This window comes from Mercenaria mercenaria, chromosome 9, assembly GCF_021730395.1.
Source record: "Mercenaria mercenaria strain notata chromosome 9, MADL_Memer_1, whole genome shotgun sequence".
In the NCBI taxonomy this organism is placed as follows: domain Eukaryota; kingdom Metazoa; phylum Mollusca; class Bivalvia; order Venerida; family Veneridae; genus Mercenaria; species Mercenaria mercenaria.
The window spans coordinates 74,696,762-74,719,743 of NC_069369.1; the positions used below are offsets into that span (position 1 = coordinate 74,696,762).

The 22,982-nt window shown below is 37.1% G+C and overlaps 1 protein-coding gene across 1 annotated transcript in view; it reads left to right on the plus strand.

Moving 5' to 3' along the window:
• The window catches only part of LOC123546302 (pentatricopeptide repeat domain-containing protein 3, mitochondrial-like), a 65,184-nt gene extending 48,549 nt beyond the window's left edge, over positions 1–16,635 (plus strand). Inside the window, exons 17-23 of the mRNA XM_053551725.1 lie at positions 642–733; positions 4,181–4,251; positions 7,055–7,123; positions 9,225–9,272; positions 13,324–13,387; positions 14,484–14,593; positions 15,196–16,635. Of these exons, the coding sequence (XP_053407700.1) occupies positions 642–733; positions 4,181–4,251; positions 7,055–7,123; positions 9,225–9,272; positions 13,324–13,387; positions 14,484–14,593; positions 15,196–15,229 (488 nt within the window). The 3' untranslated portion in view covers positions 15,230–16,635. The remainder of the gene's footprint in view (positions 1–641; positions 734–4,180; positions 4,252–7,054; positions 7,124–9,224; positions 9,273–13,323; positions 13,388–14,483; positions 14,594–15,195) is intronic.
• Positions 16,636–22,982: the final 6,347 nt, after the last annotated feature.

The window sequence follows — 22,982 nt, forward strand, 5'->3', positions numbered from 1 at the left end:
CTGGAGTATAAAATGATGAATTATCATGTATTTAGATCATTAGGTAATGATGGACAGTAACAGAATATGCTGTAATTATTCCTCTTTCTTGTACAAAATATGATTTGAGCCGTGCCATGGGAAAACCAACATAGTGGGTTTGCGATCAGCATGGATCCAGACCTGCCTGCGCATCCGCGCAGTCTGGTCAGGATCCATGCTGTTCACTAACGGTTTCTCTAATTACATTAGGCTTTGAAAGTGAACGGCATGGATCCTGACCAGACTGCGCAGATGCCCAGGCTGGTCTGGATCCATGCTGGTCGCAAACCCACTATGTTGGTTTTCTCATGGCACGGCTCATTTAAAGTCACAAAAGACCTTATAGAACTTTAGTTGATGAGTTGGAGTTCAAGCTTTTGAATAGGTTTAATAATCATGTACCTTAATTTTGGACCTCGTATCCCCTCCTTGCAAATCATTAATTTTGTCACAGGGTTTTGAATTTTGAATTAACCAATCATAAAGCTGCTGTTCCAAGCACCTACAGTTTCCTGTAAAATATAAACAAAACAATTACATTAACGTAGCCCATAGAAATGACTTGAAAAATATTTGTAAATGCTATTAACAGAATATGTATGTTAAACTTTATATTTCAGATACTGATTTTCATCTGAAAAGGTTAGGTAGACGTGCTCTTTTACTGTGGAAATTTCTCGGAGTGTTTACGAGTGATCATGTCCCACAGGAGGTATGGTATTCTTGACAATTGTATTCTTTTTAGCTTGTCTGATTTTTGAAAAAAACTCTACAAGGTATTGTCACTTGATCGTTGGCGTTGGTGTTGGTTAAAATTTTTGTTTAGGTACCGGTATACCGTTTCTCAAAATTTGTAAGAGCTACAGCTTTGAAACTTTGCACATTTGTTAATCATCATTAGATGACTGTAGGCCAAGAAGCGTGACTCGGATATGCATTTTATCAAAATTATGGCCCTTTTTGTACTTTGAGTTTCTTGATTAAATTTTTTATGCTTAGGTCCCCTTTTTAGCTCACATGTCACAAAGTGACAAGGTGAGCTTTTGTGATCATGCAGCATCCGTCGTCCGTGCGTCTGTCCATAAACTTTTGCTTGTGACCACTCTAGAGGTCACATTTTTCATGGGATCTTTATGAAAGTTGGTCTGAATGTTCATCTTGATGATATCAAGGTCAAGTTCGAAACTGGATCACATGCGGTCCAAAACTAGGTCAGTAGGTCAAAAAATAGAAAAACCTTGTGACCTCTCTAGGGGCCATACTTTTCAATGGATCTTCATGAAAGTTAAGTCAGAATGTTCACCTTGATGATATCTGGGTCAGTTTCGAAACTGGGTCACATGCAGTTAAAAACTAGGTCAGTAGGTCAAATAATAAAAAAACCTTATGACCTCTCTAGAGGCCATATTTTTTATGGGATCTGTAGGAAAATTAGTCTGAATGTTCATCTTGATGATATCTAGGTCAAGTTCGAAACTGGGTCAACTGTGATCAAAAACTAGGTCAGTAGGTCTAAAAATAGAAAAACCTTGTGACCTCTCTAGAGGCCATACTTTTAAATGGATCTTCGTGAAAATTGGTCAGAACGTTCACCTTGATGATATCTAGGTCAAGTTCGAAACTGGGTCACGTGCCTTCAAAAACTAGGTCAGTAGGTCAAATAATAAGAAAACCTTGTGACCTCTCTAGAGGCCATACTTTTAAATGGATCTTCATGAAAATTGGTCAGAACGTTCACCTTGTTGATATCTAGGTCAAGTTCGAAACTGGGTCATGTGCCTTCAAAAACTAGGTTAGTAGGTATAAAAATAGAAAAACCTTGTGACCTCTCTAGAGGCCATATTTTTCATGAGATCTTCATGAAAATTGGTGGGAATGTTCACCTTGATGATATCTAGATATCAAAACTGGGTCATGTGCCTTCAAAAACTAGGTCATTAGGTCAAATAATAGAAAAACCTTGTGACCTCTCTAGAGGCCATATTTTTCAATGGATCTTCATGAAAATTGGTCAGAATTTTTATCTTGATGATATCTAGGTCAATTTCAAAACTGGGTCACATTAGCTCAAAAACTAGGTCACTATGTCAAATGATAGAAAAAACGACCTCATACTCAGTTCAAAACTGGGTCATGTGGGGACAGGTGAGCGATTCAGGACCATCATGGTCCTCTTGTTCTAAAAAACTATAAGAGCTACAGCTTTAAAACTTTGCACACTTGTTTATCATCATTAGATGACTGTAAGTTATGAACCATAAGTCTAACTTGCCTTTTCTCAGAATTATGGCCCTTTTTGCACTTAGAAATTCTGAACTGTGTAACTTTTTTCTTACATACTGTCCAGCACTTGCAGACGAGCGATGGCATACGTAGGTGGTGCTCTTGTCTTTATATTCTGTCATTTTAAAAGGATGAAGAGGTGGAATATAGCAAATGGAAAATCAGCCTTTAGCGTGCTGGTGGCATGTGAATCTGCCGTTACAACCAGTGCGGACCAAAACGAGCCTGCGCATCCATGTAGGCTCATCTTGGTCTGCACTGTTCCGTATTTAGTCATTTAATCTTTTTGTGAACACCCCTTTAGTTAAAAAGCGGTAATGCCCAAATTGGATGATGGACCAAGCCATTTTAGAATTTAGTAGGGTGAAGGTTAAACATTTATGTTTCTTGCATTCCATACAGGGCTTTTCAGTGTTTGTCACCATTGCTGGAAAACTCTATCTTACACCCCATGGATTATAAGATGACTCTCGTGCTGTAAATGACATATAATGAACTGCATTCTTTGTAGAAGATAAATGCAGTAGTTTATATTTCATTGCAAAAAAGGGTTAAAAATCAAATACCTTGATAGTTATGTCTCCCACCACACAGCGATGTGGGAGACATATTGATTTACTCCTGTCTGTGTGTGTGTTTGTGTGTGTCTGTCTGTCTGTCTGTCTGTCTGTCTTTCACAAAGCTTGTCTGCACTCTAAGTTGAACATTTCTAATCTGATCTTCACCAAACTTGAACAAAATGTGTTTGCCAATAAGTGCTCGGCCAAGTTCGATAACTAGCCAAATCGGCCCAGGCACTTCAGAATTATGGCCCTTGAATTACCTTCTTGCACATTTTTGACCTCAAAAGGACCCCTATGTCCTTTTGAGGCCAGAAAAGCGCATGTGCATATGTGCTCTAAGTAAACAGTATATAAAGAATGATTTACTATTAAGATGATTAGGCAGTTGTGGGAGACATGCGCTTTTCTCAAAAGCATTTCAAAACGTTATTTCACGAAAAAATACATTATGTTACACTACAAAATTAATGATAAAACAAAACCTGAACTAATTATGGTTATTTGTCTGAAATGTCATGACATCTTGTCTACATGTTTATGAATGTTGATTTCCTATGCTTTGTTTAATATGTTGCTGTAAGGGAATAAAGCTATAAAGAAAGTTGTTTGTTTGATTTTATTTTCACTATTTTTAGTTGAATATGGTATGCAGGAATGGTTAAAGGTAAGGGTGGGAATATCCAGCTCATAGATAGCTGTTTAATCAGTTATCCCCGAGCCAGATATTCCCATCTGCACCTAACGCCAGTGAATGTAACCTTATATTGTCTACATGTATTTGTGCTTTAACTGCATATTGCTTACACATTGATCCATTTAACCTTTAGCCTGGCGGCAACTGAGCTTGCCTTTGCGACCAGTGCAGACCAAGATCAGCCTGCACGTCATGGTCTGCACTGTTCGCTATTCAGTCAGTAAATTTTCAGTGAACACACCTTTAAACACACCTTTGAAAAATAAATGGTATTGCTCAGATTGAACGATGGACCAGTCCATTTTAGAAATTTAGCAGTCTAAAGGTTAAATGAAGCAGTATGGAAGACATATGCTCTTACCATTAGACATTTCAAGTTTTCATTAATTTGATGCAAGACAGTGTAAATATTTTCTTTTCCATCTATTACTGTAACAGTTGAACTTTGTTTGCTTGATCTTGGATAATTCGGAAGGCACCCTTTAACGTCAGGTCCCGGCAAAATCCCTCTATAATATTTATTGTTCGATACTGCGAACTACTGATAACTCAAACAAATTTTCCCGGTCCCGTAGAGTCTGAGATAATGCAGTTTAACTGTATTTGATTTTTGTTTCAGTTTGGGCAACAGTTTCTGCCAGAGGCAAAGAGACTTTATGATGAAAGGGTACAAAATCCTGATGTTCAGATGTAAGATAATTGATGGTGTTTTATAACCTTTCTTCCAATATATCACATCTCAGTTGACTGAGTTAAAAAATAAATATATATAAATATACAGGTGAAAAAGTGCAACTAAAGGGATGCACAGGTCTAGTGGTTAAGCTGTCAGTTGCTCAACCCAGGGGTGTGGGTTTTAGTCCCACTGGGGTCATGACCATGCCTTCTGATATGACACCAGTAATAGTTTTTCCAGGAAGTGGACTTGAGACCAATACTGGTTTTTCCAGGAAGTGGACTTGAGACCGATACTGGTTTTTCCAGGAAGTGGACTTGAGACCGATACTGGTTTTTCCAGGAAGTGGACTTGAGACCAATACTGGTTTTTCCAGGAAGTGGACTTGAGACCAATACTGGTTTTTCCAGGAAGTGGACTCGAGAGGGTTTAGGTAAGCTTGAAGCTTTTATCACAATCAGGCTAAAATGAGTAAGTGTAAACCAAGTGCAGCTTTAAAATTTATTGTTACAATTAGTTTTGTTATGATTGGGTTAAACATCACAAAGACACATTCAGAGGTCATATAGCCAGTTGCCCCATCTGGGCATTATTTCATGCATGGATGTGAATGCAAGGGATGGAGGGCACCTGTATAGAACCACCGGAGGATGGGGGGCACCTGGATAGAACCACCGAGAGATGGGGGGGGGGGGGGGGGGGGGCTCCTGGATAGAACCACCGAGGGATGGGGGCACCTGGATAGATCCAGCGAGGGATGGGGGGCACCTGGATAGAACTACCGAGGGATGGGGGGCACCTAGGTAGAACCATCGAGGGATGGGGGCACCTGGATAGAACCATCGAGGGAGGGGGGGCACCTGGATAGAACCACTGAAGGATGGGGGGCACCTGGATAGAACCTTGAGGGATGGGGGGGGCACCTGGATAGAACCACCGAGGGATGGGGGCACCTGGATAGAACCATCTAGGGATGGGGTGGGGGGGGGGGCACCTGGATAGAACCATCGAGGGATGGGGTGGAGGGGGCACCTAGATAGAACCATCGAGGGATGGGGGCACCTGGTGAATTGCAGGTGATTCGAAGTCTGCTACCTTAACCACTCTGCTACTGATGCCCTTGTTTCGAGTCAGAGAAGCATACCTTTTATTCACCTTAAAAGAAGATGGGATATTACCACCTGGATAGCCTAGTGGTAGAGCGTCCGCTTCGCATGTGGGTTCAATCCCTGACCATGTCATACCAAAGACGTGAAAAATGGTACCAGTAGCTCCCTTGCTTGGCACTCAGCATTAAAAGGGAATCAGATTTCTCTTCTCTCATACCCTCTTGGTATGGATTCCATCAGAAATTAGGTGTTGAGAGTGATAAATATAAGTTGCTTCACAATTGACCTAAAATGAATAAGTATAAACTATAAGCTATTAAAGTAAAAAAAATGTTATTCCTGTGCATTTGATGATTCATAAAACTGGCCTGGTCACATGACTAGTAATCAGTTCAGTGCAAAAGAGGACAGTGTGATAACAAAAGGAAAATATTGCTCCAAGTGAGAGGAAAAAATATTTCAAGGTAGTATAAGGTAAAAAGTGGTATTAAGGTGATTTTGCACATGTCAGTCAGTTCCTGTATTGTTCCTGTATTGTTAGACTGGTTTATAATCCATCAGTAGGGAAGATGTTGGACTAAGTTTTCAAATTTTATAGGATTATAGCCTGATGTGAGTAGATGTCTTGATCAATGTATCAGTAAGTCAGAGATCAAGATCACAGTGACCTTGATACTGAAAATGATGTCCAAATGCTTTGGCGGACAGTCAGACTTCATAAGATGATTGCCTGTGATCACTAGGTTACATCTACTTTGTAAGTCCATAGGTCAAAGGTCAATGTCAGAGTAAGATTAAGCTTGAAGATTTCCTATCAGTAATTACAGAATATGTGATATGAACGGTTTATAGATGACACTATAGTTTGAGGGGTTATTTGGTGTTAAGGTCACACTGGTTTTTACATAAACAAGTTTGAGAACTCTAGGTTGAAACTTATTTGCATTATATAGCTCTTATTTCTCTTAGAATATTTGGGGAAAATGTTTACCTGTGGATGTAATATATTTTAAATATTGCAACTGAATAACTCATTTATTTAAGTATTTCATCCTTACCAGAATAAAAATTATCAGGCCTGAGGATTTTTCAGGACTAGTCCTGATATCAGGCTTTTGACTGCAAGAATTTCCCTGTTAAACTCTTATTAGAAATGGAGATTTCAGGCTTGAGAATATAGATTTTCAGGCTTTTTTATTTTTGACTGAATCTCAGGCCTGAATTATAGTGTTTGACTTTGAAATTGCTGAATATTGAGCATGCTCGGTATGGGCAGCTTGTGTTTAATTGGCAGGAATGTTTGTCTCATTGATAAAATTTATGAAAAGATCCTTTGGAAGCATAGAGTTCAACAAAGCAACGTAACAGAAGACGTGGTTTGATTGAGATTGTTTCTGAGTGGTAATGAAATGTGCAGCTACGGCTTAAGTGGAATTCTATTACAATAAAGATGAATGTTCTCCATGATCCCAAAGGGTCAGACATTTTGTGTGCAACATGCCATCCACTTATCTCTAGAGGTCAAAGTCATACTTTTTGGGCAAAGGTCATGTCAGACCTTTTCTGTACTAGAACTTTAACATGCACAGAGAATTTTTTTTTTTATTTCAAATTTAATGAGGTAGGTAGGAGGTCTGACAGCAGACGTAGCATGGGGGTATTACTAATACCAATGCACTAATTGAAAATGTTTTCTTTACATTTTCAGTGAGGATGCCAAGTTATTTGGAAATTTGATCAGAATTTTTCTCAGGAACCAGGAGCTAGATTATGCATGGTAAGATTATTTTCCATTTTCTTTGAACTTTTCATATGAATGTTTAATGCTTTTATTTACAGCTACTGGTACTGATGATAAACCCGAACAGAAAATGAAGTTTTTTACCCGTAACTTTTTTATTTCTGCAAATTGTAATTAATGGTCCATATCAAAATAAAGCTTAACATTTGCTGAAAACTTTACACAATTCAAATTTATATTTAGTAAGCAAACTCACAAGAAGTGAGGCCCTGAAAGGGGTATGTGAAATGGGGATTGTATGAACTTTGACTGATTATAAATTCAACCACTTTGTCATTTACAAAATTTTCTTTGTATTATTATATTGAAACTTTCTCAAAAAGCTGCAACAGTCATTCCTGATCAAGTAATGAAAAGTGACCCAATGTCAGGCCTTCATGTTTCGGCAGTGAGCATGCACAAAAAACACCCTCTTCCCCAGTAATTTTGGATAAATATTTTTTATACAAATAAATGTAAGTCATTTATTTATACAGAATATTACCAATTTTGTTTTTGTTTACTCCAGTTGGTGTTGTAAGTGGAAACTATTTGATGGTGTGTGCAATTTTATAAATAACCGATTGCAATTGAATATTTCCAAGGTGGTCGACTTTATCATCTGTTCGGGTTTATCATCAGTACCAGTATAGATAATTGCACCATGCCAGGTGCTTGAATCTTACTTTTTATTACAGAACTCGTGGAGAAAATTTCAGGTATTCTCATTAGGTTAAATGTTTGCTGTATTCAGCTTGTTTTGCTCACTGTCTGTCTGTCTGTCCATTTGTCCAGTCCATCCATCCATCTGTCTCTCTGTCCGAGCAACTTAAAAGATAGAGAGGGCCATCTAACTGTAAAGAGAACAATAGCTTCAATCAGTTAACAATAGATTATAGGGCCAGGGCCCCCCTATACAAGAAAAGAAAATAACAAAAGAAATAGCCCCCTATAACATTTCGGTGGCACGTCCATCTGTGTGTCTATCTGTCTAAGCAACTTAAAAGATAGAGAGGGCCATTTAACTGTAAAGAGAACAAAAGAGAACAATAGTGGCAAGTCTGTCCGTCTGTGTGTCCCGCACATGTTCTGTCAGTAGATGGTTTTCTGTAACAAGAGAATGTTTGCTCCCTTAATCAAACTTCATAGTATAGGTGTCTGTGGTCAGAAGATGACCTCTTTAGTTTAAGGGGTCAGCAGGTCAAAGGTCAAAGTCACAATGATCTAAGAGACTGAAAATGTTTTCTGCTCAATAATTGAAAAATGCTTAGCCTACAGGTGTCAAATTTCATAGGGTGATTACCTGTTGTCCATAGATGACTGCTTTTGTTTGGTCATTATGTCAAAGTGAAGGCCTTAGTAACCTCGAGATAGAATGGTTTCTGCTCAGTAGGGAAAGAATGCTTTGGCGTACAGTGGTTGTACTTCATAAGATGAATGCCTGTGGTCAGTAGGTGACCTCTTTTGTTTTGGGGTGCTAGTTAACCAATTGTTTGTTTTATTGGGTTTAATGTCACACCGACACAGTTATAGTTCTTATGGCAGCTTTCTGCTTTGATGGTGGAGGAAGACTCAAAGTACCCCGCTGTGCATTTTCATGATTGACGTGCGCTTGGATAGAAACACCAATCTTCCAAAGCCAGCCGGATGACTTACAAGAAGAATTCAGCGCCACGAGTGAGGCTCACAGCCACATCTGTGAGGGACAAGTGATTTAAGTCAGCAACCTTAACCATTTCTCCATGGAGGTCCCTAGTTGATTAAAGTCGAGGTCAAAATGATGTTGAGACTGAAAAAAAAATCTACACCTTTATTATGTTAGGGGTCAGTAGGTCAAAAGTCAAGGTCAAAGTAATCACAGGACTGAAAATGATAAATGCCATCATGGGGGGCATACATATTTCACGGTCATCTGTTGTTAACAATACATCTAGTAATGACTTGTAACTGTTTATTTTTTTTTTCACCAAGGAAGCAAAAAATAGTAAAAAAAATCCATACATAAATTTCTAATTTTATAGTACCTTGGTACTTGTAGAACCAAAGTAACTTGTTGGAGTCTGATTCTTAATAAAGAGTTGTTTATATCATATTACAGGGAAGCAACCATGTACTTCTACACAAAAGATTTACAAGGGGATATTAGGTATGTAAATCTTGACATTTTACAACATTCTGTTATAGTAAATCAGTTCAAAAAGTTATAAACTTCCTCGGTAGCCTAGTGGTAGAGCATACGCTTCGAGTGCGGGAGGTCGTGGGTTCGATCCCTGGCCGCGTCATACCAAAGACGTAAAAAATGGTACTAGCAGCTTCCTCGCTTGGCGCTCAGCATTAAGGGGATAGTGCTAGGACTGGTCAGCCCGGTGTCAGTATAATGTGACTGGGTGGGGTATCATGCCTATGGCATGATATTCCAGTGAGGCAGCACTATAAAGTTGGGCATTGTGCTCACTGCTACAAATAGACACCGTCGTTTATATGACTGAAAAATTGTTGAAAAAGACGTTATACCCAAACACACACACGCACACACACACACACACACACACACACACAAAAGTTATAAAAGTACAGCAGTGGAAAAATATTACAATGTACTTTATCAGAAACTGGCATTATATCGGATTTAAACTTTATAAAACATTTTGTAACAATCACACTTCCAATTTTTAATGTCTAGCCTGCGATCTGCCTTTGCGACCAGTGCAGACCAAGATCAGACTGCATTGGAGTGCAGGCTGATCCTGGTTTGCACTGTTCGCCATTCAGTCAGTAAATTTTCTGCAAACACCCCTTTGAATGATAAATGGTACTGCCGAAATTGATTGATGGACTAGTCCATTTTAGAAATTTATCAGGGTAAAGGTTAATTTGTTAGTATTTGAATTGCATCATGCAATTAATCATTGGCTGATTATGCTGGGACATCATCTGCAAAGCATAAAAGGGTAGGTCATAATGGAGAGATTGCTAAATTTCTAAAATGGACTGTTGAGGCAGTGCCATTAATATTAGCTGGACTATTCGAAGAATAGTCTAGCTATTCTACTCACCCTGGCGTTGGCATCGGCATCACACCTTGGTTAAAGTTTTGCATGCAGGTACATAGGGCTTATAGCTTTGAAACTTATTTTTATGCCCCCGGCATCTACTGATGCAGGAGGTATATAGTGATTGTCCTGTCTGTCCATTTGTTTGTTTGTCCGAGCTCACATTTGCATACTTAGGTGGCTATAGGAACAATAGGTAACTGTACTTTTTCTTTGATGTCATTCATTCCGTAAGGCTTTCTTGTGGCTATTTTTCTTTTACGTGCCTAAAAGAACAATAGAGAGAACAAAAGAGTAGCCACATAAGTATCCATATGTAGGAACTTCCGTACGAGGTTAACCAAATGGGACATTTTCGTCTAGCATCAATACCCCTTACTAGAATGACTTGATACTAATGCAGATGTAACCTGTGACCATTCCTCATCTTCAGACATCACCTGACCTCAGTTTGACCTTGACCTTATTTTGGACTTAGGTTGCTTTTTATGGGCCATCTCTTGGTTAACCAAATGGGACCGTTTCGTCTAGCATCAATACCCCATACTAGAATGACTTGATACTAATGCAGATGTAACCTGTGACCATTCCTCATCTTCAGACATCACCTGACCTCAGTTTGACATTGACCTCGTTTTGGACTTAGGTTGCTTTGTATCGACAAGGGTGCCACCGAGGGCATCAAGCGTTTGTTGAAAGCAGCTTCTTGTTTCTTTTTCTAGGTCAATTACCAACCTCACTGGGACAAGTCCCATAACTCTGACATGTATTTTGAGCAAATTATGCCCTCTTTTGGACTTAGAAAATCCTGGTTAAAGTTTTACATGCAAGTTACTTTCTCCAAAATTAATGCAGATATTGAATTGAAACTTAATATGTGTCTTCGGGGTTATAAAACTAGTTGATAGTATCAAGTCCCATAACTCTGACCTGCATTTTGGCCAAATTATGCCCCCTTTTGGACTTAGAAGATCCTGGTTAAAGTTTTGCGGGCAAGTACATACAGTTATTACTAAAAGGCATATAGCTTTGAAACTTATTTTTTCTCTTTCTCGGTCAATTACCAACCTCACTGGGACAAGTCCCATAACTCTGACATGTATTTTGAGCAAATTATGCCCTCTTTTGGACTTAGAAAATCCTGGTTAAAGTTTTACATGCAAGTTACTTTCTCCAAAATTCGCAGATATTGAATTGAAACTTAATATGTGTCTTCGGGGTTATAAAACTAGTTGATAGCATCTAGTCCCTTAACTCTAACCTGCATTTTGGCCAAATTATGCCCCCTTTTGGACTTAGAAAATCCTGGTTAATGTTTTGCATGCAAGTACATGTACATACAGCTATTACTAAAAGGCAAATAGATTTGAAACTTATTTTTTCATTTTCTAAATTAATTACCAACCTCACTGGGTCAAGTCCCAAAACTCTGACATGTATTTTGGGCAAATTATGCCCCCTTTTGGACTTAGAAAATCCTGGTTAAAGTTTTACATGCAAGTTACCATCTGCAAAACAAATGCAGATATTAAATTGAAACTTCACATGTGCCTTCAGGGTTATAAAACTAGTTGATTTCCTCAAGTCCCATAACTCTGACATGCATTTTGGCCAAATTATGTCCCCTTTCAAACTTAAAACATCTGGTTAAAGTTTTGCATGCAAGTTACTATCTCCAAAACTAATGTAAATACTAGATTGAAACTCTATAGATATTTTAACATTTAGGGTAATATTCCTGCTTCTGGGACAATGATTCGAATAGTCGAGCACTTGCTGTCTTACGGACAGCTCTTGTTATTCCAAGGGGTGTTCACTGAAAATTTTATTAACTGAATAGCAAACATTTGCGGACCAAGATCAGTCTGCACAAATATCAGAATCACTTGCTGCCAGCAAGCTAAAGGTTAAGGATGAGCTGATAAAGTGGTTAAGTGGTAACAAAATCTTGACTACAAAATAAGGGGTCATGAGTTTGAGCCCCTACTCATCCAGTTAATTAACATTGGGATAAGCCATGCTAAAGAACCAGGGAAACTTCTGGAATTGGAATGTGTTCTGTATCTTGCATTATCGTCCAAGTAAAAATTACTAACAAATACTCCAGAGGAGTATCGGTAACTGTTGGTGACTATAAATTAGCTTAAACACACTCACACGCACATATACTAGCATACTTTACACACCATAAGTACATGTATTTGCATGTCTGTAAACCCACTGAACAAAATCATTTTGAGGTCCATTCCGACTCACAATTTTTTTTCAGACTATTGAAGTATTTAATAAAATAATTTTCAAGTATCTTTTGTATGTAAAACTGAAATATCTATAACTGCTGTCAACTGAACAATGTGCGCGTGCGTGTGCATGTTTGTACATTTGTGCAAAAGTTCATTTTTTGTCACTACCAAATACCTGTATGTGTTATTTGTTTGAAGATAGTGCGGAAATACTGTAGTTTAGCGTCTGAGAATGTTAGTAGTTATGTCTCCCACCACACAGTGGTGTGGGAGACATATTGATTTACTCCTGTCTGTCTGTCTGTCTGTCTGTCACAACAGCTTGTCCGCACTTTAAGTTAAACATTTCTCATCCGATCTTCACCAAACTTGAACAAAATGTGTTTGCCAATAAGTGCTCGGCCAAGTTAGATAACTAGCCAATTTGGCCCAGGCACTTTGGAATTATGGCCCTTGAATCACCAAAAAACACTCAGATTTCTTGCGCATTTTTGACACCAAAAGAGTGGTCAGTACACCCTGGTTAATTCTTTCTGAACAAAAATAATATGGGATGCATGCGTCATATATCATATGTTTCAAATAAAGATTGGTGACTGCGGCAGCATATGTCTGAAATAATTGCAATGCCACTCACCCATAAGTTCTTTGTATGGACAAAACATCAGTCCATCCTCAAATTTTTTGGCAAGATATATAAACTGAGATTGTAGACCTGTTTCAAAACACCAACATCTGATTGGCTGATTCTGAGCTCAATTTTTAAATTTGCCCATGACATTGTTGCATCGCGAGACTGGTTATCAAACTCAGTTTTGTGACTTTGGAAACAGATGACAGACCCTTTGATTGTGACAACTGACATTTTATAAACCATGATATGAAATGCTTTTATTTTTAGTTATGAAGATCTTACTAGAGTGTTGGAAATGTGTATAAAGGAGCAAGATGTCCAGAAAATAATGGTAAGAAGAAAGATGTGTTTTATATTTCCCACCCATTTATACACTTTCTTCAAAAAAGTTTTATTGTTTTAATAGATTAAAAAGCATTCAGCTAAAATAAATTGTATTAAATATATTACATTACTTTTTTGCATATTACATACATCATTTAAAAAGGCAGTGATATGTAATAGTTCATATGCTAGGTCTTGTATATATGCTTATCCACGACAGGATAGGGGGTTGGATGAAGTTTTGCCCAGTTTGCCAATTTTCAGCTGTACAAGTAATATAAGTAGCGACTCCTGTGATGTATTTTATAGGCACAACCCCTATAATGAACGTTAGAATGAGTTTTTGTTTCTAAACTACTTAAAAAGACAAACCAAGAAATAAAAAGATGCCCAAGCCAGAAATCAAACCTGGGCCGCCTTGGTAATTGAATCTTTCCTGTATTCTTGACCAGTACACCAGGATGGAATACATTTTTAATGATTGTTAAATATGGATGCAGTTTAATCTCTGATATATAAATGCAATTTAATCTCGGATATATAGATGCAGTTTAATCTCGGATATTGAGGGATCGAGAGTTTTACTTCGAGATACCAAATTCCACTTAAAATATGATATTTTGCGCATTCGTTTTCTGGACGGAACTTGAAAATGCCTTCAAGATAGCTGGATTTTTTAGATAAGCAAGTTTGAAATATTGACTGTATTTATAATTAAAGCAGTATGTTGCAAACACTTTTCAATTTTCAATGTAAAAATTAGTAAAAACAGCTAGTTCTCTTGTGATTCCATAATATATAATCTGTCAGTAAATAAGTTTCAAAACTTTTTTAAAAGATATAGGTAGCATTGATGTCCTGATACCTAAAAATTTTCGCCTTTTGTTTTGTTGTCAAATGATCTGGAGGCCTGTGGGTTTAAAGTTGATAAAAAGTAGACATTTAACATCTGGACAATATAGAGACTTATGTGCACCATTTTACTTGTATCTGCAACATATTGAAAATTATTTTCCAGATATTGGAAAAAAACCATCACTCCTTCTACCAGTTCTTTGCTGCTTTGTTTGTGACTTGCTTGATGTTTTATTTTATTGTAACAGAGTTTCTGCAACCTACCAGAACTTGTTCGAATCCCCATGGTACAGGCTGCGAGTAAAGTTTTTTCAGAAAATGAAAGTATCCTACAGGAATGTCTAGACACGTCTCAGTTGTAAGTAAACATTTGATCCGCACCATGAGAAAACTCACATAGTGCATTTGTGACTAGCATGGATCCAGATCAGTCTGGTCTGGATCCACTGGTCGCAAATACACTATGTTGATTTTCTCATGGTGCGGCTCAAATATTTTAATATATCTGTACAAAATTCAATTTAATAGCTGCAAAATGTATTTTCCCTTTACAAAAATTGGGAAAAAGTAGTTGCAGGAAAAAAAAGAAAAGATACAAAATTTTTGCATGGAAATGTGGCTTTTATGCTAACTAAGGTGTCCTGAAAGTTTTTTTACAATCCATCATCAAATAAAGTAAAGAAGTAATGATTGTTTTTGTAGATATTTGAAAAAAGTGGAAATTGATCAACCTATCGACTGCTTAAGATTAAGTGGAACTTCATTCACTTGAACTTGATGGGACCAGCAAAATTTGTGCGAGTTATTGGTAGTTTGAGCCATCAGACAAAAGGCACTATAAAGGAATTTTGCCAGGACATGAATAATTCTAGTGAAGAGTGGTGTTTGAATGATACGAGTCCAAGCGAACAAAGTGTGGTTGTAATTATTTAGGTTGACTATAAAACTTCTGTATTTCAGAGAAAAGTTGGAAGAAGCATTTGCAGAGGAGTAAATACTGCCGTCTGTTGACCATGAATGAAAAACATTCAGTAAGATATGTCTTAACTAAAACTAATTCCACTAGAGACATCTGCATATGACAAAGTCACTATTAGATGAAGAGTGTAAGTCAGACAGTTTGGATTAATTTATGGATTCGAGCAGAAGTTGCCGTTTACAATCAAATGTCACTGTTTATTAACAAGTTTCTGTAGGAATGATTTAAGTTGTAAATCAATATCACAGAAGGCAGTGGAGATGGAAGGAAACAATTAAAATAACAAGAATCAATAGTTGAAATTAGAGCATTGGAAGTTGAATGACTGGATTGAAATGTTTAAATATCAGTTAAACTTTGTTTATATCAAGATAGCAACTTTAACTGAAGTTGAGATAGATGTAAGAAAAAAGAAAATTCAACTGAGTAATTTATTTGAAAGAAAAATCATTGATTCGTAGTGTATGATTTGGACCAAAGTATGTAGACATTTAGAGTGAATCTTGAAATTGCAATGACTGTAGATCAGCTAAATTTGTGTGAAGAATAAACACGTCTCCAGTGGTTTAACCTTTAGCATGCTAGGGGCAAGTGATTTTTTCATTGTGACCTGTGCAGACCAGTGCAGGCTGATCATGATCTGCACTTTCCTATCCAGTCAGTAAAGTTTTTAGTGAACACTCTTTTGAATAATAAGTGGTGTAGCCCAAATTGAATGATAGACCAGTCGATTTTAGAAATTTAGCAGCTACCTGAAAAATTCCCAGTAATAGGAATGATGACAATGACAGTGAAACACGAATAAGTCTGTTTTATGTGTTATTGTTTGCACCTTAAACTTCTTAGAGGTGCTGAAACTTTCTGCATCAAACTTAACTGTTGGCTTTGAAACAACCAGTTTAATTTTATCTTGATTGAAAAAATACCCTGCTGGAAAATTTAGATTATTAGTAGGAGAATATGACTGCTTATTAAAAAGTTTCTATAGAAATGAGCCGCACCATGAGAAAACCAACATAGTGGGTTTGCAACCAGCATGGATCCAGACCAGCCTGCGCATCTGCACAGTCTTGTCAGGATCCACGCCGTTCACTTTTAAAGCCTACTGCAATTAGAGAAACCGTTAGCGAACAGCATAGATCCTGACCAGACTGCGCGGATGTGCAGGCTGGTCTGGATCCATGCTGGTCGCAAAGCCACTATGTTGGTTTTCTCATGGCGTGGCTCAAATGAAGTAAGTATAAATTCTCAAAGCAAGTTGTTAGCTCTTTTGCAATTATTTTGATGTTTTTGAAGAGTTACTAAAAATACCACTGGTTATCTCTGATTATGAAAAGTGTTAGTTTAAATACATTTTACAGATGTTTGAAAATAACTTTGTTTTTTGCTATCAACTGAAATAAAATGATTGAAAATTGTTATTTGTTTCTTTCGTTTGTTTTGGGTTTAAAGCCGTTTTTCAACAGTATTTCAGTTATGTAATAGTGGGCAGTTAACCTAAGCAGTGTTCCTAGTTCTGTACCAGTACAGGTCTGTTCACTGCAAATAACTGCCAACTTCCCCACATGAATCAGTGGTGGGTGACAAATGATATTATTCACAATGTCTTTTATCAAATTACCACGGAGAACAAACTCTGTGCCTGAGAATCGAACTCCGTAGATCTGCACTGTCTCCATTGAGCTGTTGTTATTTACCTTTATTTCTTTGATATAAGGCGATTATATAAAGTGTCCGGAAACTGGTGCAGTCCTTATCTCATCTGAGCTTGAAGTGCTCAAGGGTGAGCTATTGTGGTCAGTGATTGTGTGTTTTACCCATAGGTCTTAGGGCTTTGATATTTGGTTTGTAGCATCGTCTAGTGGTCCTCTACTACGATTGTTCAAATTATTCCCCTAGGGTCAAATATGGCCCTGCCCTGGGGGTCACGTGAATGATATAGATTTATATAGGGAAAAACTTTGAAAATATTCTTGCCCAAAACCACAGGGCCTGTGGATTTGATATTTTGTATGTAGCATCATCTAGTGGTCCTCTACCATGATTGTCCAGATTATCCTGCTAGGGTCAAATACACTGTATGCTGTCACGTGACCTGGTGTACGGCGAGAAAAAGTTAAGATGGCGGACGTGGATATTCAAGAAAGGTAGGCTCCTTGTTTGTTCATTGATTTCTGTTAATATTTTCTTTAGGGAAGAATGTTTTGTCGTATAACACGGCACTGACATTTGTCTCATCGGTTGTGTACCATTACCTCAGACGACGTCTCGATTTTCTAGACTTTGCCTTTGAATGCAACAAAAACAACGGAAAGTAAATCTAAGCGAGGAAAGACTCGGTTTTTCGTATTTTCTGCCAGTTTATGAAGTAGACATAGACTTTGTACACAGACAAAGCGTGTGTATCAGCCAGTTCCCAGAAAGCCGCATATTTCTTAAAAAACTACTTGTTTTAAAATTTGCCAAGTGGACGGTCAGAAGGCCGAGGTTATTCTATCGGTGTACGGAAGGACGACGGCCAAAAGTGTACTGTAAGAAGACAAAAATTCAAAGATCTTGCTAAGAAATGGTGCACGGAAAGAAGACAAAATCCTGACACGATCATTTATTGACGATATTTCGACATTAGTGCTGCCAATTTTCAATGTTTTTCAAAACAACAGAATTTTAAAGATTATTGAAAAACTATGTTTCTGTATTAAGCTCATTTGACACAGAATCGTCTTGGATGATAAATATATTGGCATATAATCTGATAGATCTATTCTTTAGACGATTTTAATTCGTTGGGAAGGAAAGTACAGAGGGATTCTAACCTTGTAGTGTTTTTTTTTTACCTGAACATTTGAGCTCACTTATGTCATAATTATGTGAGTCCTTCGTACAAATACAATTTTATTTTTAATATTTAACACGATTTTAAAGTATGGCATGCTGCTCTTTTAGAAGAAACTTTGGAGTCGCCATTTGAGAAGTTATTTATGAAATTATGATCGACATTTGAAATGTATTTTGACGTATCGGCTTAGACAAGACCAGGTGTTGATTTTCAATAAGATCAGTTACTGAAATGTGCTTTAAAATACAGTTATACTGATGATAGTATGTTGAAATTTAAATGAACACCTTTCCGTAGGTATATTTAACACATTGTAGGTACTACCATTAATGTTTAAGGATGTAGGAGCGAATTTTTTCTAACGTTAAGATTTTTTTCATACTCTGTGAGCTTGACGAATATTAGTTTCTAAGACAAACAAGAGAAGAAAAAACACAAGTCAACGATGGTGGTACCTTATAAAACATGTAATATCCCATTTAATGCTATAGAGATTTCATGTCTTACAGGTTGATATGAATACAATGTGATGTCAGCATTATATAAGCATAAATATGTCACTAACACATCTCTTTCATTTTTACATGACATAATTACCCCACCCACTTTATTTTCAATGGAAAATTACATTTAGATCTACAGAAAAATTCTGACATATTTTGCAGCTTTAATGACACACAAAAATGCTTCAAAACGGAAAGAAAAATGGTTGGGGTCACTGTGTATCTAAGAGATTTATGAAGAAAACATTTTGAAGAGAACATTTTTCTAGATAAAATGAAGTGTTGTCTTGAAAACTTTTATTTCAGTTATAGCTTATTGTTATATGTATCAGTCAGGAAAATATCAAAACCAAACCTGATCTACTTTGTTAGATATTTGAAATTACCTACCTCTACCCCATTGTAAATGTTACGTCAATTTTAAGCAAATGCCAGCCAAAAATAAGGGTGAATTTTTTTTACAAAAAGTAGAATCTATTTTGTTAAATGGTACATTATTAGTCAAATTTTAATTATTTAGCCTTAATTTTTGGCAAAACTTTTGTTAAAATTCAATGCTCGAAGAAACATTTTTCAAAATGGCGGATTATCATGGAAAAAACCGCTCGTACGTCCTTAATAAAATCAACATAGACATGATAGAGATCAAAAAGTGGCTTTTTAGCGCCTTCTGATGTAAAATGAAATTCAGTATTTCGTAATAGAGAAAATAAATTTACAACAATAAAAATGATAAAGTATTGATATAGTAGGTATGCCACTAAAGAGTAAAGAGCTCCAAACTCTTTTGGAAATCAAGTTTGGCCACTTAATATAAAAGTTGTAACGGAAAATGTGAGTATATACCTGCGTTATGTTGTTTTTAATGTTATTAGGTGTATGCTCTGACTGCAAAAACAGAACCCTTATTCATGCAATATCTTTCAAACTTTTGTGTTACGGTTTTTGTTATCTGTGCCTTTATCTGTTTCGGCAATTTTAGAGTTAGTGATGTTTTCTGTGAACATTTTGACCAGTATTTACTCTAAATTCGGCCTTAAAAATTATGACAATGTTTTTGGAAGAACATTTCACAAAATTGGCGGAAATATTCCTAGTCCGTGAATCGAACCATAACACAGCTTGTGTTAGGATGATTTATGACTGGACTCTTATTTACTTAAAAATATGACAGAATCACAATCAAACTGATAACAAATTGCTATGCAGGCATCTGTTTTTGACATACAGTGATAAATCGAAAGAAAATTGTAGCTTGTATATTCATTTGTTCAAGTTAGCTCACATGATCAGGTAAAACACAATACTGTTATCTCTCCATACTTTGCTTCCTAACAAATTAAGGTCCCCCAAAGCAAGTGCATGAAAGAATATATCTATCAGATTATATGCAGATATTAAACATCATTCAAATGAGCTAAAAACACAGAAACAAGTTCATTCTGATTTTTCAATAATCTTTAAAATTCTGTACGGTTTAGAGAGACTGGAGAATTCTTTGGAAACACATTGAAAATTGGCAGCACTAATGTCGAAAAATAGACCACATTAATCCTTCTAAGTTTCTAGGGTAAGGCAGCTGGTGATCGTGTCAGGATTTTGTCTTCTTTCCGTACATCATTTTGTAGAAAAATCTTTGATTTTTTGTCTGCTTACCGTACACTTTTGGGCGTCGTCTTACCGTACACTGACAGAATAACCTCGGCCTTCCGACCGTACACTTGGCAAATTTTAAAACGAATATATTTTTAGCAAATATGCGGTTTTCAGTGAACTGGCTGATACACACGTTTTGTCTATGTACATAGCCTATGTGTACTTCATAATTTGGCAGAAATCGTGGAATAAAGGGATGGAAAATTCGAAAAACCGAGTCTCTCCTCGCTTAAATTTATTTTCAGTTGTTTTTATTGCATTCAGGAGCAAAGTCTAGAAATTCAAGCCGTTGTCGGAGGTAATGGTATACAACCGATGAAAGACAAATGTCAGTGCCGTGTTATACGACAAAACATTCTCCCCTAAAGGAAATATTAACAGAGAAATCAATGAACAAACGAGGAGCCTACCTTTCCCCAATATCCACGTCCGCCATCTTGCATTTTTCTCGCCGTACACCAGGTCACGTGACAGCATACAGTGCAAATATGGCATACTCCTGGGGATCACATGGTTTATATAGACTTAAAGGGAAAACTTTGAAAATCTTCTTGTACAAAACCACAGGGCCTAGGGCTTTGATATTTGGTATGTAGCATTGTATAGTAGTCCTTAACCAAGTTTTTTCAAATCATGACTTGGGGTCAAAATTGACTGTGCCCATGGTTCAACAGTTTTTACATTGGCATATATAGGGATAAAGCTTAAAAAAATATTCTGAAACCATAAGGCCCAGAGCTTAGATATTTGGTATGCGGCATGCTCTAGTGGTTCTCTACCAATATTGTTCAAATCATGACCCTGGAGTCAAAATAGGTCGCGCCTGAGTCACAGGTTCCATGTGTTACATAGACTTATTATGCCGCCCCCCACCCCACCCTTCAAAGAAGGAGGGGTATATTGTTTTGCAGATGTCGGTTGGTCGATTTGTAGGCCAATCCGTTTCCAGGTGATAACTCAAGAACGCATGGGCATAGGATTATAAAAGTTGACAGGGAGGTTGGTCATGACCAGCAAATGTCCCCTATTGATTTTGAGATTAGTAGGTCAAAGGTCAAGGCCTCAGTGACCTGGAACAGTTAAACGGTTTTCGGATGATGACTCGAGAACCCTTACGCCTAGGATCATGAGTGTTGATAGGGAGGTTGAGCATGACAAGCAGATGACACTTATACATTTTGAGATCAGTAGGTCAAAGGTCAAGGTCACAGTGACCCGGAACAGTTAAACGGTTTCCAGATGATAACTCAAGAACGCTTCAGCCTAGGATTAAGAAAGTTTAAAGGGAAGTTGATCATGACCAGCAAATGACCACTATTGATTTTGAGGTCAGTAGGTCAAGGTTACAGTGACCTGGAACAGTTAAACCGTTTCCGGATGATAACTTGAGAACGCTTGGGCCTAGGATTATGAAAGTTGATAGGGAAGTTGGTCATGACAGCAGATGACCCCTACTGATTTTGAGATCAATAGGCCAAAGGTCAAGGTCACAGTGACCCGGAACAGTTAAACGATTTCAATACGATAACTTGAGAATGCTTGGGCATAGGACCACGAAACTTAATAGGGAGGTTGATCATGACCAGCAGACGACCCCAATAGATTTTGAGGTCAATAGGTCAAAGGTTACATTGACCCAGAACAGTAGAACTTTTGTGTACAGTGACCAAATCATTCCTGTTCCTTGTGCAATTACTGAATGCATCAAAGGGGGCATTTCGTGTTCTGCGAGCTCTTGTTTGTTTTTGAAGCAATGGCAAAGAAATTTGGACCACAAGCATAATGTTTGATAAAGATTTTAATACTCGTCTTGAATAGTCTTAATCGTGACCTACTGACCTACTTTCTTGTTTTTGAAGCTTCACCAAAGAGATTTGCATCGCCTGTATTATGTTTGATACAGATTTCCATCCTCATCTTGAATAGTCCTTATCGTGACCTACTGACCTACTTTCTTGTTTTTGAATTTACAGCAAAGAAATTTGGACCACATGTATAATGTTTGATACAGATTTCAATACTCATCTTGAATAGTCTTAATCTTGACCTACTGACCTAATTTCTTGTTTTTGAAGGTACAGCATTGAAATTTGGACCACGTGTATAACTTTTGATACAGATTTCAATACTCATCTTTGATATTCTTAACCCTGACATACTGACCTACTTTCTTGGTTTTGAAGCTACAGCAAAGAGATTTGGACCACTTGTATAATTTTTAACAGGTTTCAATTGTTATCTTGAATAATCTTTACCATGACTTACTCACCTAGGTTTTTGTTTTTGAAGCTTTAGCAAAGAAATTTCTTCAAGCAAGCAAAGAAACTCGGGTGAGCGATATAGGACCATCTTGGACCTCCTGTACTGGTTTTTCATGTTTTGTCAAACATAATTTGCTGTGACGGCCGGATATTGTGACAGTTTGCCACTCTTGTTCAATTTTCCCACTTATTTTAAAACAGTATTATGTTTAAAATGAGATGAATTGATAAATATATAAAAGCAATTAACAATTACGTATATTTCAATGTATTGCATTGGATGGTATTACAAACATTGTGAGTTCATACTCATATGGGTACGAGTACAATTGTATTTTAGTCTTCATATCAGTACGCGTGTGATGTATAAAACCTGCATCTGATATTTCAAAACACGATTATTGTGAACAGACGCTTATTTACTACATGTGAACGTATACGCACAAGTATTGAGATCCAGGCTTACTATTCTTAGAAAATGACATACATGCATAAAACACAAAAATGAT